The 18,186-nt window shown below is 36.1% G+C and overlaps 1 protein-coding gene across 3 annotated transcripts in view; it reads left to right on the top strand.

Annotated features, from left to right (window-relative positions):
* DIAPH3 (diaphanous related formin 3) overlaps nucleotides 1–18,186 on the top strand; it is a 551,502-nt gene that overhangs the window by 308,557 nt on the left and 224,759 nt on the right. For all 3 annotated transcript variants that reach the window (XM_067713991.1, XM_067713992.1, XM_067713993.1), the window contains one exon: nucleotides 5,796–5,925. In XM_067713991.1, the coding sequence (XP_067570092.1) occupies nucleotides 5,796–5,925 (130 nt within the window). The remainder of the gene's footprint in view (nucleotides 1–5,795; nucleotides 5,926–18,186) is intronic.

An 18,186-nucleotide genomic window follows, 5' to 3' on the forward strand; every position in this document is an offset into this window, starting at 1 on the left:
TATGTTTTTTAATATGTGAATGCTATAAATTTATCTAATATCTATTTTACCTAATATTAGTTTATCGCTACCTATCTTTAAAATCACTATGAAAGTTTTATTATAGGTATTAATAGTGACGGCAGTGACATAGATGATGCAAAGCATATTGTTTAATTTATGTTAAGATTTTAAATTTCCATTCATTTTGGAGGGATACACAGTATTTTTAAAAATTTAATCAGCACAATGATTGATTTTTAAAAATGTATTTATATATATCAGGAAACAGTTCATTCTATAGTTGTAGTTGGTTTCACTAGTGAATTTGAACCTACGCATTGACTTTTTGAGCTTCATATCTGAGCAATTATGATATATTCTTTGGCAGTTCATATTCACACATCCATTTTCATGTGGATACATGTAACTTACACTTAGAGATGTTTCAAACATATACAAAGCACCTTATTCTGCAAATGATTTAAGATGGAGTATGATGTTAGTAGATATACTTGGTTGGGTCTGTTAAAGATGAAACTTTACAGTGTCATTCAACCATATTTTTATCATATTTTGTGAGCTCTGATCTATTAGCAATATGGAAAGACTTTGCATTTGAGGTAAGATTCAGGTAGCATTTTATTAATTGTATAGATAAAACAATAGAAAGAATGCCATGCTTTTAGAACTAGAAGTGACCTCAGGATAGGGGTGTAGAGGCTTTCCAGGCTAGAATTAGCAGGTTATAGGGCTTCAGTGTTTTAAATTGCATTAATGAACACTATTTTACTGTTTTACTACTATTTTTATCCACTGTGTTTTTGAGAATTTTGTTTCTTTTGATGCATAATAATCTATATTAAATAAAGATTTTGTAGAGGAACTGCATTTTATAGTGGTTAAGAGCTTTGGATTCACACAGAAGTGGGTTCAAATAAATCTTGGCTCTACTGGATAGTAGCTATGTGATCTGGGGTATGCTACATGATGTTTCACATCTCTTTTGCCCTCTTAGTACCAGTTCCTTCCTCATAAGGATGGTGTGTGTTTCAAGCACTTAACAAGTTTGTATTATTTGGCCAATCCCTGTCTCTTAGGAAGTGCCACACAAATAAGAGTGGCTGCTGTTGTCCTCAGCATTCATACTGTTTACAAGGTAGGGTCTTCTAGAATGTTCATGGAGCCATTACAGACCCTCATAATTTTGTCATTTTTCTGGTGTTCAGCAATGTCTACAACATCCAAAGAGTCAGTGCTGTCTGGATAACGTAATTGAAGTATAGGAACATGATAATGGGGAACAGCTACTAGTTTAACAATATTCTTAAGATAAAGTTTTATTATTCAGAGTGTAAGGGGTTGTAGTTCTTTGGATTCTGAAAATCACCAAGACGATACTTAGTTTTTATTTTAGGAATTTTCTTTCTTGTCACTAAAACAATGGAATTTTCTTTAAATGTCATCCAAGTTCGTGCTGAATAGCTTAAAAATATTCCCAAACCTTGCATTGTAGCTACAAAGGAGTTCTATCCAGACTGACAACTAGGCCATGATTTATTACAGGATCTGCTTTTAACATTATTTTGTCTAGAATGAAAAGAGCGGTTGAAGAAACTCCATCCATCTTTTTGTTTATTTGACATCTATGCCACATTAAATGTTCCTTAAAGAAACAATATATAAACAAGAAATTCTCCTTAACAGTGACGATTACTCATCAGTAAGATAAATCTCTTGACAGTGATACCAAAGGAATCCTGTCAAGCAATGTCGGTGAAAATTTTTAAAAAGCATATTTTTTAAACTTAAGAATAAATTTTTAAGCCAGATATTTTAGCTTCATTTTCTTTCCAAGAGTTAGCACTACAGAGTATGCTCAAGTTGTTTTTTCTCTTCAACAAAATTAGCACCATCTCTCAAGCTTTCCTTGTTCTAGCTCAATCGCTGATTATGTATGTTATGAATAATTAGTAGAAATAGAGTGTGCCCTTTTTGTTGTTAATGTTTATCAAAAGGTGAAAAAATATTGAGCAAGTAAATGAAGACTGTGATAAATATATTTTGCTCTGCTTTCATATATTTTCATGTGCTTTCTGGGAGGGTTTTTTTGTTTGGTTTTTGTTTTGGGTTTTTTTTTTTTTTTTTTAAAGTGATTTGGGGGAAGGAAGGAAGGAAGGAAGGGAATAGAGTAATTGAGGCAGGAAGAATACCTTCCCAGCACTGTGCAGTTTTTCCTGAGAACGTTAGGAACTGAATGAAGAACCTCTGTCCTGGAATTTAGAGCAACTAGTAGTTTGTAAGTAACCGTGCATTGTCAACAAATAGTCACTCTCTGTGTTTCTTAACTTCTTATCTTTTATTAGGTATATTTTCAGATTTATTTATTTGGGAATTTGAGTGTTTTTTTTTTTAAGTCTCCTGGTTGTTAAATATAGATTCTGTTCTGGAGGGATGGGAGACTTCTATTTATTATTCAGTGAGTATATTTTAAATATTAGACTGTGACCAGTATGTGAGTTGCTAACCAGTTGATGTTTTCAATAGTACAGCCAGGCTAGCAACCTCCTCCATAAGTTAGTGTTTAGCTTTATGATTGTCTCTAAATATTTGAATCTGTGTTTGACCTGCATCCTTAACATTTATTAAATTGGTAGATGTTATATAGGTTATAGAATTCTAATTCTGAATTCTTATTGCTCATGAATAAAGATCAAGATTGATCCAGTTGCTTATTGTTGGATCATAGAGATTTCTTGATATATTAATCCTAGCAATTGCTGGCCATTTAGCTATATCACAAATAGCCCTGGAAAGCTCTTTCCAGGTGCTTGTCTTAATCAGCATTCCACACAGGACATGTGTCTAGTTTCACATGAACGGAGCATGATAAGAAAGGTGTAAATTGGTGACAGTCAGGAACTGGGAATCCACCGAAGGAACGGTGTTCTCTAGTCATTGCTATAAAGAGGGAGGTGGGGGAACAGAAGAGTTAACCATTAGAGTGCTTTAAAAAAAATAGCAAAATTAAAATCAAAGGACAGTTTTTATACTGACTGATGGTTGTACCAGGGAAAACTATTGTATTTGTGAAAGTTTGCTACTTTTACCCTAGCCTTATCCATTAAAGATGATAGTACGAATGAAATTGTAGAGTTGACAGGTAACTTTTATAAATCGGATTAACATTCTCAGTGTATGTGAAAGCTGAAACCGAAAGATTTTAACTGACCCAAGCATGCAAAAATAACTTTTGGACTGAGATTATAACTAGGTTTCTTCATTTTTATTCTAGTATTTTTTGAAAATAGATTTTGCAATGTCTACTAACACAAGTCCACTGTAAAGTATATTTAATATTTTTGGAGTGGAAAGTGAATTTAGAGTTTCCTTTTCCTGTCCAGTTCCATATTCTCACTTTATTTATGTGAATCTGAGGTCCAGTAACTTGCCCAAGGTGACATAGCTAGTTAAAGGCCAGTTTTAGTGTTATGTTTTAGCTGGTCGTTCACACGTTAGTGGCAATCAGTCTAGCTAGTGATCAGAGTCAGTTTTTGAGGAATAATTTTTCAGAACACTTAGATGAATGTTGTGATTTATGTTCCTTTTAAGAGGCATCAAATAATGGACTCTGTTCATATCAGTCAGTTTTTAAAGTGCCAGGAACAATTGCTGCTGAATGGTTTGCATGCCGAATAGGCCAGTGCAGCATTTGAACTGTTATAAGAGTAATCATGTGAAAGCCTGGCTGTCTATAGTAGGGTAGCTCTGTGTTTCCAGGGACAAGATAGTTTATGCATTAATAAGTCATGTGTGTTAATATTTGTGATGGCACAGAATATCTCCTTCTGCCACAATCAGATAGTAACTTTCATTTGATATTTTTCTGATAGTGATATAATACTTAGTGACATAGAGTTTGAAAAAAATGCATATGGATATATATGTGTATGTGTGTGTATACACTTATTTTAAGGTAGGAAATTGTTGGAAAGGAAGCAATAAGGTTGTGCACAGTTAAGTATACCAAGAATTTCCAACTCTAAATTAAATCCTGGTGTGAAAAGAGTGATTTTTTCTCCCCTTATATGTGTATCTGATCTGGATGATTACTCATTTGTAGGGAACACTATCAGATTATGTATTTGCCCTGTGTTCACACCCAACACCCCCTACCCCCATCACTCACAAAAGCTAAGCTGACCTCTATTTGTACCTAGGTTGTAGCCTAGCCTTTCTCCCTTCTAATTCATTCCTCGGCCTTTTCAGATTAGGATTGGTCCATCCTGGCCTTCTCTTCAAGCCTCTGTTCTCCTTTCTTTTATGCTGTGTACTTATTTGTGTTTATTTGGTCAACGTTTTAGCTTTGGAGGCTAAGAGCTCACAAACCGGTAATCCTAGAATAAGTTCTCACTATGTATTCTCTACAGTTTATCACCCTCAAGGGATGGAAAATTGGTTCTCGGGGAGCAAAAATATCTTTCCTATCTGCCTCTGTTTTTATGTGTAAAGCACAGATGTACATGCAGTACATAAACAGGTATACAGTATATGCATCATTTTAAAATTTCATAGGTGCAAATAATTCGGAAAAATACGCCTAAAAAAACTTAGCCAGCAATAATGAAATAAAGGTTGAGAACACTGTTCTACACCTATATATATCTATATCCTTTCCCAGCGTCTCCACTTAGATGTTATTCAAAAACTTCAAGTTCACTTGTCCCAAACTGAAACAATTCTTTTTTCTCCACCCCACCCAAATCTTTTTCTCATTCTTTCTGTCCCGTTTCAATAGATGTCATCATGTGGGTTTCCATGCCCACCCTGTCCCATTATCTCATGCCTAAGGCATTACCTCATCTCAAGGCTGTTTTCCTTCCCTGCCTGGATTATTGCTACAGCTTTTAAAATTATTCTTCCTGCTCTGTTTTTACCCTTGCTCTAATCTTTTATCCACACTGTGCTACAAGGAGCTTTCTAAAATGTACGTCTGATTAGCTCTCATCTAGTTTAAAACTTCCCAGTTCTTAGGGATCAGAATCCTATATCCATAGCATGGTCTGCCTTTCTTTTAATTTTCTGGCCTTCTCCTCATATTTCTTTCTACTCTCCCTACTTCCCCCTCCCCGCAACATGTACTTTTATTTTGGAGTCACTTGGACTCCTCTAAAGTGCCACTTTCTTCCTCATCTACGGTCTTTTTCAAACTGTGCCTTTGAGTTTTTTCCTTCCCTTCCTCAACCCATACAACTTCCTGCCTGCTGGTGTTCAGTTCAGGTGCCCTGTCCTCCTAGGCATACTGTATGATTATTTTTACTATACTCTTTGTCACACAGGGGAAATGCATATTTTCTGGGGTTTCCCCCCCGCCCCCACTAAATGGCTTCTTGAGGAATGACTTACTGGTGTTGCGTCTCTGACTCCTGCCGTACCTAGTAGGCATTCTATAAATCTGTGCCAAATGAAAAAATGAGCAAGCATGTGGGATTGTTTTAAGTGTTGATATTATATACGTTCCCAGGTTGTCCTGTTTTCCTGGGCATTTCACCATATTTTTTTTTCCCCATGAAACATTGCATACTAGATTGAATTAAGCTTATTCCTTCTTTACAGTAAATATTAATGACTTAGACCAAACAACAGTATATGAAGAGTAGCTTTTCAAGTGTTTAAATAGTGGCTTTTCAAAAATAGCATTAACTAATTTTACAGCTCATTTATTTCTTATCTGTAAAAAACAGTATTAACATTATTTAAGTAGACTATCAACATATTTTTGACTCTGTATTTTTTCTCCCTCTCATTCTGTTTAGCTAAAGGACACAAAATCAGCAGATCAGAAAACAACACTACTACATTTTCTTGTGCAAATATGTGAAGAAAACTACCCTGATATCCTCAATTTTGTGAATGATTTGGAACATTTGGACAAAGCTAGTAAAGGTTTGTACTTTTACAGAAAAGATTTTCGTGCTCTGGGTCTTCAGTTGGTACAGAAAATAATGTCTTTTATTTGAACATACTTGCCACTTTGTCACTGTGTTTTCATACTGAATATGCCATTTTAAAAATAGAAAGTTGTAGGACATTTACTTTATCAGTTGTCATTATTGGAGCTATGACTTTAATTTTTTGACTGGATAGTGAGGCCCTATATACAAAAACATATAGGTTTGCAGTTGTTTTTTTTTTTTTTTTTTTTTAACATCTTTACCGGAGTATAATTGCTTTATAATGTCATGTTAGTTGCTGCTGTATAACAAAGTGAATCAGCTATATCTATACATATAACACCATATCTCCTCCCTCTTGCCTCTCCCTCCCACCCTCCCTATCCCACCCCTCTAGGTGGTCACAAAGCACCGAGCTGATCTCCCTGTGCTCTATGGCTGCTTCCCATTAGCTATCTATTTTATATTTGGTAGTGTATATATGTCCATGCCACTCTCTCACTTTGCCCCAGCTTACCCTTCCCCCTCCCCATGTCCTCAAGTCCATTCTCTACCTCTGGGTTTTTATTCCTGTCCTGCCCCTAGGTTCTTCATAACCATTTTTTTTTTTTTTTTTTAGATTCCATATATATGTGTTAGCATATGGTATTTGTTTTTCTCTTTCTGACTTACTTCACTCTGTATGACAGACTCTAGGTCCATCCACCTCACTACAAATAACTCAATTTTGTTTCTTTCTATGGCTGATTAATATTCCATTGTGTATATGTGCCACATCTTCTTTATCCATTCACCTGTCGATGGACACTTAGGTTGCTTCCATGGCCTGGCTATTGTAAATAGTGCTGCAATGAACATGGTGGTGTATGTTGCTTTTTGAATTATGGTTTTCTCAGGGTATATGCCCAATAGTGGGGTTGCTGGGTAATATGGTAGCTCTATTTTTAGTTTTTTAAGGAACCTCCATACTGTTCTCCATAGTGGCTGTATCAATTTACATTCCCACCAACAGTGCAAGAGGGTTCCCTTTTCTCCACACCTTCTCCAGCATTTATTGTTTGTAGATTTTCTGATGATGGCCATTCTGACCAGTGTGAGGTGATACCTCATTGTAGTTTTGATTTGTATTTCTCTAATGATTGGCGATGTTGAGCATCCTTTCATGTGTTTGTTGGCAATCTGTATATATTCTTTAGAGAAATGTCTATTTAGGTCTTCTGCCCATTTTTGGATTGGGTTGTTTGTTTTTTTGATATTGAGCTGCATAAGCTGCTTGTATATTTTGGAGATTAATCCTTTGTCAGTTGCTTCGTTTGCAAATATTACCTAAAGGACACAAATTTCTCCCATTTCTCCTATTCTGAGGGTTGTCTTTTCATCTTGCTTATGGTGTCCTTTGCTGTGCAAAAGTTTTTAAGTTTCATTAGGTCCCATTTGTTTGTTTTTATTTCCATTTCTCTAGAAGGTGGGTCAAAAAGGATCTTGCTGTGATTTATGTCATAGAGTGTTCTGCCTATGTTTTCCTCTAAGAGTTTGGTAGTGTCTGGTCTTACATTTAGGTCTTTAATCCATTTTGAGTTTGTTTTTGTGTATGGTGTTAGGGAGTGTTCTAATTTTATTTATTTTACATGTAGCTGTCCAGTTTTCCCAGCACCACTTATCGAAGAAGCTGTCTTTTCTCCATTGTATATTCTTGCCTCCTTTATCAAAGATAAGGTGACCATATGTGTGTGAGTTTATGTCTGGGCTTTCTATCTTGTTCCATTGATCTATATTTCTGTTTTTCTGCCTTTATCATACTGTCTTGATTACTGTAGCTTATAATATAGTCTGAAGTATGGGAGCCTTATTCCTCCAGCTCCGTTTTTCTTTCCCAAGATTGCTTTGGCTATTCGGGGTCTTTTGTGTTTCCATACAAATTGTGCAATTTTCTATTCTAGTTCTGTGAAAAATGCCATTGGTAGTTTGATAGGAATTGCATTGAATCTGTACATTGCTATGGGCAGTATAGTCATTTTCACAATGTTGATTCTTTCAATCCAAGAGCATGGTATATCTCTCCATATTAACAAATTGAAGGAGAAAAACAATATGATCATCTCAATAGATGCAGAAAAGCTTTTGGCAAAATTCAACACCCATTTATGATAAAAACTCTCCAGAAAGTAGACATAGAGGGAACTTACCTCAACATCATAAAGGCCATATATGACAAACCCACAGCCAACATCTTTCTCAATGGTGAAAAACTGAAACCATTTCCACTAAGATCAGGAACAAGACAAGGTTGCCCACTCTCACCACTCCTATTCAGCATCGTTTTGGAAGTTTCAGCCACAGCAATCAGAGGAGAAAAAGAAATAAAAGGAATCCAAATCAGAAAAGAAGAAGTAAAACTGTCACTGTTTGCAGGTGACATGATACTATACATAGAGAAAACTAAAGATGTTACCAGAAAACTACTCGAGCTAATCAATGAATTTGGTAAAGTTGCAGGATACAAAATTAATGCACAAAAATCTCGTGCATTCCTATACACTAGTCATGAAAAATCAGAAAGAGAAGTTAAGGAAACACACCCATTTACCATTGTAACAAAAAGAATAAAATACTTAGGAATAAACCTACCTAAGGAGACAAAAGACCTGTATGCAGAAAACTATGAGACACTGATGAAAGAAATAGAAATTAAAGAGGATACAAACAGATGAAGAGATATACCATGTTCTTGCATTGGAAGTTTTGCAGTTTAAACCTTCTGAATACCTGCCAGCCCCACCCTCTGCTGCTAAGCCACTTCCACTGTGTCCAGTGCAGTTCTCTTTAGATGAGTCATTCATAAGCACCTGGGATGATTATGCATCTGAGCCAAGCACCTGTAGTCAGTGTCCCCCTTGGCCTGATTCTGAATCTCCATCTGCCTACCTTGCAAGTAGAGCCTGCTTCCTTTGCCCCAGTAGGCACCAAACTGCCATAGATTCCAGTCACTCCTTCCTAATAGCTCAGTTTCTAAGCTCCTTCTTAGCCCCTGCTGTGGGCTTAGATCTGGTTACAGAAAGGGTCAGAGAAAAGATAGTCCTATTATTTATATTTGGTTTGAATATGACTTATGCAGTTTTTTGAACATCTGAAGCATCCAGGTTATATATCACATCAGTTCTGTGGGAAAAAAACTTTACTTGCCTCAAAAAATAATGAATTTACGAATACACATTTGTGTGAATATATACAAATGTATAGATATACATTTTGGAAGACATCTCATTTGGTCTGGGAGAGTATCTCTATTCTTTTTGTACAGACCAATGGTCATTTGTCAACTTAAAGAAAGATACTTTTTTCCGGTATTATAGTGAATTTTTCTTTTAAATTAAAAAAATCACTTTTATCATTTCATACCCTGTTTATTTTTTTGAATTTTATTTATTTTTTTATACAGCAGGATGTTATTAGCCATCAATTTTATACACATCAGTGTATACATGTCAATCTCAATCTCACAATTCATCGCACCACCAACCCCAACGCCCACCGCTTCCCCCCTTGATGTCCATACGTTTGTTCTCTATGTCTCTGTCTCAATTTCTGCCCTGCAAACCGCTTCATCTGTACGTTTATCTAGGTTCCACATATATGCGTTAATGTACAATATTTGTTTTTCTCTTTCTGACTTACTTCACTCTGTATGACAGTCTCTAGATCCATCCACGTCTCAAAAAATGACCCAATTTGGTTCCTTTTTATGTCTGAGTAATATTTCATTGTATATATGTACCACATCTTTATCCATTCATCTGTCAATGGGCATATAGGTTGCCTTCCATGACCTCGCTATTGTAAATAGTGCTGCAATGAACATTGGGGTGCATGTGTCTTTTTGAATTATGGTTTTCTCTGGGTATATGCCCAGTAGTGGGATTGCTGGATCATATGGTAATACTATTTTTAGTTTTTTAAGGAACCTCCATACTGTTCTCCATAGTGGCTGTATCAATTTACATTCTCATTAACAGTGAAAGAGGGTTCCCTTTTCTCCACACCCTCTCCAGCATTTGTTGTTTGTAGATTTTCTGATGATGCCCATTCGAACTGGTGTGAGGTGATACTTCATTGTAGTTTTGATTTGCATTTCTCTAATAATTAGTGATGTTGAGCAGCTTTTCATGTGCTTCTTTGCCATCTGTATGTCTTCTTTAGAGAAATGTCTATTTAGGTCTTCTACCCATTTTTGGATTGGGTTGTTTGTTTTTTTAATATTGAGCTGCATGAGCTGTTTATATATTTTGGAGATTTATCCTTTGTCCGTTGATTCATTTCCAAATATTTCTCCCAGTCTGAGGGCTGTCTTTTCGTCTTGTTTGTGGTTTCCTTTGCTGTGCAAAAGCTTTGAAGTTTCATTAGGTCCCATTTGTTTATTTTTGCTTTTATTTGCATTACTCTAGGACGTGGGTCAAAAAACATCTTGCTGTGATTTATGTCAAAGAATGTTCTTCCTATGTTTTCCTCTAAAGGTTTAATAGTGTCCGGTCTTAAATTTAGGTCTCTAATCCCTTTTGAGTTTATTTTTGTGTATGGTGTTAGGGGGTGTTGTAATTTCATACTTTTACGTGTAGCTGTCCAGTTTTCCCAGCAACACTTATTGAAGAGACTGTCTTTTCTCCATTGTATATCCTTGCCTCCTTTGTCATACATTAGTTGACCATAGGTGTGTGGGTTTATCGCTGGGCTTTCTATCTTGTTCCATTGATCTATGTTTCTGTTTTTGTGCCAGTACCATATTGTATTGATTACTGTAGCTTTGTAGTATAGTCAGAAGTCAGGGAGTCTGATTCCTCCAGCTCCATTATTTCCCCTCAAGACTGCTTTGGCTATTTGGGGTCTTTTGTGTCTCCATACAAATTTTAAGATTTTTTGTTCTAGTTCCATAAAAAATGCCATTGATAATTTGATAGGGTTTACACTGGATCTGTAGATTGCTTTGGTTAGTATAGTCATTTTCACAATATTGATTCTTCCAATCCAAGAACATGGTATACCTCTCCATCTGTTGGTATCATCCTTAATTTCTTTCATTAGTATCTTATAGTTTTCTACATGCAGGTCTTTTGTCTCCCTAGGTAGGTTTATTCCTAGGTATTTTATTCTTTTTGTTGCAGTGGTAGATGGGAGTGTTTCCATAATTTCTCTTTCAGATTATTCGTCATTAGTGTATAACAATGCATGAGATTTCTGTGCATTAATTTTGTATCCTGCAACATTACCGAATTCATTGATTAGCTCTGCTAGTTTTCTGGTGGCATCTTTAGGATTCTCTATTTATAGTATCATGTCATCTACAAACAGTGATAGTTTTACTCCTTCTTTTCCAATTTGTATTCCTTTTATTTCTTTTTCTTCTGAGTGCCGTGGCTAGGACTGCCAAAACTATGTTGAATAATAGTGGTGAGTGTGGACATCCTTGTCTTGTTCCTGATCTTACAGGAAATGTTTTCAGTTTTTCACCATTGAGAATGATGTTTGCTGTGTGTTTGTCGTATATGGCCTTTATTATGCTGAAGTAGGTTCCCGCTATGCCCTGTCTCTGGAGAGTTTTTATCGTAAATGGGTGTTGAATTTTGTCAGAAGCTTTTTCTGCATCTATTGAGATGATCATATGGTTTTTTTTCTTCAGTTTGTTAATATGGTTTATCACATTGATTGATTTGCATACATTGAAGAATGCTTGCTTCCCTGGGATAAATCCCACTTGATCATGGTGTATGACCCTTTTAATGTGTTGTTGCATTCTGTTTGCTAGTGTTTTGTTGAGGATGTTTGCATGTATATTCATCAGTGATATTGGTCTGTAATTTTTTTTCTTTTTTTGTAGTATCTTTGTCTGGTGTTGGTATCATGGTGATGGTGGCCTCGTAGAATGAGTTTCAGAGGATTTCTTCCTCTGCAATTTTTTGGAAGAGTTTGAGAAAGATGGGTGTTAGCTCGTCTATAAATGATTGATAGAATTCACCTGTGAAGCCATCTGGTCCTGGACTTTTGTTTGTTGGAAGATTTTTAATCACTGTTTCCATTTCATTACTTGTGTTTTGTCTGTTCATATTTTGTTTTTTCCTCCTGGTTCAGTCTTGGATGGTTATACCTTTCTAAGAATTGGTTCATTTCTTCCAGGTTGTCCATTTTATTGGCATAGAGTTGCTTGTAGTAGTCTCTAGGATGCTTTGTATTTCTACATTGTCTGTTGTAACTTCTCCTTTTCCATTTCTAATTTTATTGATTTGAGTCCTCTCCCTCTTTTTCTTGATGAGTCTGGCTAATGGTTTATCAATTTTGTTTATCTTCTCAAAGAACCAGCTTTTATTTTTATTGTTCTTTGCTATTGTTTTCTTTGTTTTTATTTCATTTATTTCTGCTCTGATATTTATGATTTCTTTCCTTCTGCTAACTTTGTGTTTTGTTTGTTCTTCTTTCTCTAGTCCCTTTAGGTGTAAGGTTAGATTGTTTATTTGAGATTTTTCTTGTTTCTTGAGGTAGGCTTGTATAGCTATAACCTTCCCTCTTAGAACTGCTTTTGCTGCATTGCATAGGTTTTGGATCGTCTTGTTTTCATTGTCATTAGTCTCTAGGTATTTTCTGATTTCCTCTTTGATTTCTTCAGTGATCTCTTGGTTATTTAGTAATGTATTATTTAGCTTCCATGTGTTTGTGTTTTTCACGTTTTTTTCCCTGTAATTGATATCTAATCTCATAGTGTTGTGGTCAGAAAATATGCTTGATATGATTTCAGTTTTCTTAAATTTACTGAGACTTGAATTGTGACCCAAGATGTAATCTCTCCTGGAGAATGTTCTGTACACACTTGAGAAGAAAGTGAAATCTGCTGTTTTTGGATGGAATGTCCTGTAAACATCAGTAAATATACCCGGTCTATTGTGTCATTTAAAGCTCGTGTTTCCTTATTAATTTTTTGTTTGGATGATCTGTCCATTGGTGTAAGTGAGGTGTTAAAGTCCCCCACTATTATTGTGTTAATGTCGATTTCCTCTTTTATAGCTGTTAACAGTTGCCTTATGTATTGAGGTGATCCTATGTTGGGTGCATATATTTTTATAATTGTTATATCTTCTTCTTGGATTGATCCCTTGATCATTATGTAGTGTTGTTCCTTGTCTCTTGTAACATTCTTTATTTTAAAGTCTGTTTTATCTGATACAAGTATTGCTACTCCAGCTTTCTTTTGAATTCCATTTGCATGGAATATCTTTTTCCATCCCCTCACTTTCAGTCTGTATGTGTCCTTAGGTTTTAAGTGGGTCTCTTGTAGACAGCATATATATGGGTCTTGTTTTTGTATCCATTCAGCAGCCTGTGTCTTTTGGTTGGAGCATTTAGTCCATTCACGTTTAAGGTAATTATCAATATGTATGTTCCTATGACCATTTTCTTAATCGTCTTGGGTTTGTTTTTGTAGGTCCTTTTCTTCTCTTTTGTTTCCCACTTAGAGAAATTCCTTTAGCATTTGTTGTAGATCTGGTTTGGTGGTGCTGAATTCTCTTAGCTTTTGCTTTTCTGTAAAGCTTTTGATTTCTCCATCGAATCTGAATGAGATCCTTGCTGACGAATAATCCTGGTTGTAGGTTTTTTCCCTTTCATCACTTTAAGTATATCATGCTGCTCCCTTCTGGCTTGTAGAGTTTCTGCTGAGAAATCAGCTGTTAACCTTATGGGAGTTCCCTTGTATGTTATTTGTCGTTTTTCCCTTGCTGCTTTCCATAATTTTTCTTTGTCTTTAATTTTTGCCAATTTGATTACTATGTGTCTCGGCGTGTTTCTCCTTGGGTCTATCCTGTATGGGACTCTGCACTTCCTGGACTTGCTTGGCTGTTTATTTTCCCATGTTAGGGAAGTTTTCGACTTTAATCTCTTCACATATTTTCTCTGGTCCTTTCTCTTTCTCTTTTCCTTTTGGGACCCCTGTAATGCGAATGTCATTGCGTTTAATGTTGTCCTAGAGGTCTCTTAGGCTGTCTTCAATTTCTTTTCTTTCTTTTTTCTTTATTCCGTTCTGTGGCAGTGAATCCACCATTCTTTCCTCCAGGTCACTTTTCTGTTCTTCTGCCTCAGTTATTCTGCTATTGATTCCTTCTAGTATAGTTTTCATTTCAGTTATTGTATTTTTCATCTCTGTTTGTTTGTTCTTTAATTCTTCTAGGTCTTTGTTAAACATTTCTTGCATCATCTCAATCTTTGCCTCCATTCTTTTTCCAAGGTCCTGGATCATCTTCACTATCATTATTCTGAATTCTTTTTCTGGGAGGTTGCCTATCTCCACTTCATTTAGTTGTTTTTTCTGGGGTTTTATCTTGTTCTTTCATCTGGTACATAGCCCTCTGCCTTTTCATCTTGTCTGTCTTTCTGTGAATGTAGTTTTTGTTCCACCGGCTGCAGGATTGTAGTTCTTCTTGCTTCTGCTGTCCTTATACCCTGTTTAAATTGTTTCTTCTATAAAGTGGGGATTGTAGCACGTTTTTTTGCAGAGAGGCATGTGATTGGATGAGATGTTCTTTCACACTTTTTCCTGAGATATATGTTTGTTTGAAGTGTATATCTCATATAGTCTGTTGAAAAAAAAATTGGAAACAATTAATATGGATTTTTAAGCCAAAAATAAGTCTTTTAACTTTTCACTCTTGCATCCTAATGTTCTAATGGATTACTCCTTACTTTGCCCTTGTGTACCTTAAAATGTTCATGGCATAAGAAGATAATGTCCCTATGTATAGTTGTAAGTGTTTTAAGGGAATTTAAGAAGGGAAAATAATCCAAATCATCTTCTCATATTAAACAATGTGAGACTGGGCAAAAAGGCACAGAGGAAAAGAACATTAAAAATAACTCACAGAGGGCTTCCCTGGTGCACAGAGGTTGATGGTCCGCCTGCCAATGCAGGGGACATGGGTTCATGCCCCGGTCCGGAAAGATCCCACATGCCGCGGAGTGGCTGGGCCCGTGAGCCATGGCCGCTGAGCCTGTGAGTCCTGAGCCTGTGCTCTGCAATGGGAGAGGCCACAACAATGAGAGGCCCACATACCAAATAAATAAATAAATAAATAACTCACAGATACTCGCAATAGCTTTTACGTGATTAGTTCATTAACTCAAGGAAGGCACCTTTCTTATAATGAGATTTCTGGAATTCTGGAATAAAATTTAAGTAAATGGGATGAAAAAGAATTGAAAATGCGTGTTCTTGATGAATATTAAGCTTGATAAGCAACAGAGTACTAGGTGAAGAAGTGCTACCTTCAAGTGCCTTGAAATATAGAGCAATTTCTTTTTCTGGGTAAAAGATGGTTGAGTAGTTAATAGCTTACATCAGCATTAGGTTTTTAGCAAAAATAAAATCAATGTGGGCATTTTCTCATAATAGCAGTTTGAATTTCTGGTCACTTTACTATTTTTCCTACTAGTTCTTAAACAAAATAGTAAGCTGGAACATACTTCTCTTTCAGATGTATTTTTTATTGTATAATACATTTTCTAGCAGTTTTTGCTATGAATTAAGATAAATGTCATTTATCTATTTTGACTCATTTGATTGTACTTAAAATTCTGTATAAATATTACAATATTTTGCTTTTGAAAAGTATGTAACTTTCATATGAGTTTGCTTGCAGAGTTGTAACTTGGTAATGATATTCTTCTGTTTGTTTTCTTTCTTGGTGTTTCTGGGGGGCATTTTGGGGCCTTTAGGGGTTTTAGTTTCCATCTTTTATAGCGGAGGCATGCATATGTGTATGGGCCAGCAGATACTGAGAATGTGTTTCACAGGGAGTAGCCAACTTCATATTTGAAATAGAAAAGCCATCACTGAGAGAATATTTTTTTACTGTGTAGGTGATTGTTGAGCTAGATTTCTTTTCATGAGTTTATTACCCTATTAATGGATGAGATTTTAGAGGAATTAATGTAGTCTTGGATGAAATAAGTCTTTGTTTTCTTTGGAAAATTTCGGTGCTCTTATATTATACATCATCATTTGAAAGTTTCCAGATTTGAAATCTCCTCAGTGAGCTATCACATGAATTTAAAAGTACCTTTGTTTTTGAGACATAACATATCCTGGCCATTAGGTACTCCTGGATCAGCAGGGGGAGCTTTCATTGTAACTAATGAGCTTACCCGTATGACAGTTTTCAAGAATCTACTTCATTAGGGCTGCTTCTTTGCTAAAAGATAACGGCTTACAGCTTTTCTGTTGTATTTCAGTGAAAATATTTTTTGATCATTATTGTGTTTCTGTATACCATTGTAATATTTCTTTCCTTTATGGACTTCTAAGGGTTGAATACATTTTTCCCTTGTCTAAACAATTGAAATTAATGAACTCTAATCTATGATGGTTTTATTGATTATTCACAATAACCTGTTTCATATTAATTTGGAATGGTATTTTATTAATGAATAGAAAATATGACCAAACTTTGGGGGGGTTTGGAGTATATTAAAATAAAACCAAGGTAAATTTACAGTGTCACCTTGTTCAGCCCATGTCTTTTTTAAGGTATTATAGCTCTTCCATATATTTCCATTTTTCCCTAAATAGTTAACTCTGAATTCTAGAGATACCATGCTAGTCTAGTCTGTAACTCACTTGTTCACTCATTCATTTAAGAAGCATGTGTTGTGTGATTACTGTGTCAGAAACTGTGCTCTGTCTTGCTGCTTGTCCAAGGTGTGGTTTCTGTGTCTTGGTGCAGCCCTGGTTACCTCACTCACACCTGACTTCTGTCCCAACTGTCTCCTCTCTTTATATACGCAACTTCCTCCCCTTTTTCTATGCACCCTCTAAGTATTGCTTATATTATTAGCCTAATACTGAGTCCTTCTCTTTTTTCTCTCTGTTGCTTCTCCTTAGGTGATCTCTTTAGTCTCCAAGGGCTTAAATAGCATCGTTACATTAATGACTTACAGATTTATATCCCAGACTTCCTTCTGAGCTCCACACTTGCATATCCAACATCTTACTTGCCATCTCCAGCTACACTTCAGTGTGTAGATCATGATGTGCTGTAAAATGTGGCTCTTGGGGCTTCCCTGGTGGCGCAGTGGTTGAAAGTCCGCCTGCCGATGCAGGGGACACGGGTTCGTGCCCCGGTCCGAGAAGATCCCACATGCCGCGGAGCGGCTGGGCCCGTGAGCCATGGCCTCTGAGCCTGCGCGTCCGGAGCCTGTGCTCTGCAACAGGAGAGGCCACAACAGTGAGAGGCCTGCATACCACCAAAAAAAAAAAAAAAAAAAAATGTGGCTCTTGATTCCTACTCCCTTACTCTGTCCTCCCCAGATTTTATTTACTTGAGAAATGTCCTTTTTGGCTCACTTTCTTCTGATTTCCTTTTTCTCATTTCCCCTGCCTCTAGCCTTCAGCACGTCAGCTGAGAGCTGTGTGGTAGGTTCTGTGGGAAGTGGCAGCTGTGGCCTAGAATGTTGTCTAGGTCTCTCCTTTGTCAGGTACCTTAAAGCAAATGTCCCTTTCCCTTTGGTACTTTTTCCTGATGCTTGCTGGGAACCTCACCTAAGTTTCTGTGTATTCCAATCTTTCTTTAATGATAAATTCATAGGTTTTCCAGAAAATCTTAGACCACTATTCAAGAACTACTACTCTAGATTAGAGACTATTCCTGGAACTGCTGGGAATGAAATTAGCTTCTTGAGAAAGGACAATATTCAGTGTATTATCAGAGTGGATTTAATGATTGCCCATTATAAATTTTTTTCACTTTTACCATTTCCACATTTTCACCTTTCAGGAGCATTCTTTGATGTTTTATATTTGAGTTTTTGTTTGCTCTGTTTTATAGACCTCTCTGCTTTTAAGACTGTTTGTTTGCTTTTAGCTAGTAATACCTTGGTCTGGCCCAAATATTTGTCTAGTCAAATACATCTCCTGGTTTTCAATTCCTCATGACTTTCCAACATTTTATGATAAATGCCTTACTAAATACTGAATGCTTGTCTTTTATTCACCTACTGTGAGCACTTAGAACGCTTAATTTCCAGGTGGCTGTCACCTGGAAATGCAGAGTGTTTGAAAATTTCAAATTCATCTGCTGTAACAAGCAAAAAGCATTTTCAAAGGCTTCCATTAACCTCCTTATACTATAGACTTCCAAAAATGCCAATTAAAATGTATTAGCAAGTTGGATATGTATTTTAGATATTCAGTATTAGTTATTAATTCAACTGCATTTTATATTTT

This window comes from Pseudorca crassidens, chromosome 18 (genome assembly GCF_039906515.1).
Source record: "Pseudorca crassidens isolate mPseCra1 chromosome 18, mPseCra1.hap1, whole genome shotgun sequence".
Taxonomy (NCBI): Eukaryota; Metazoa; Chordata; class Mammalia; order Artiodactyla; family Delphinidae; genus Pseudorca; species Pseudorca crassidens.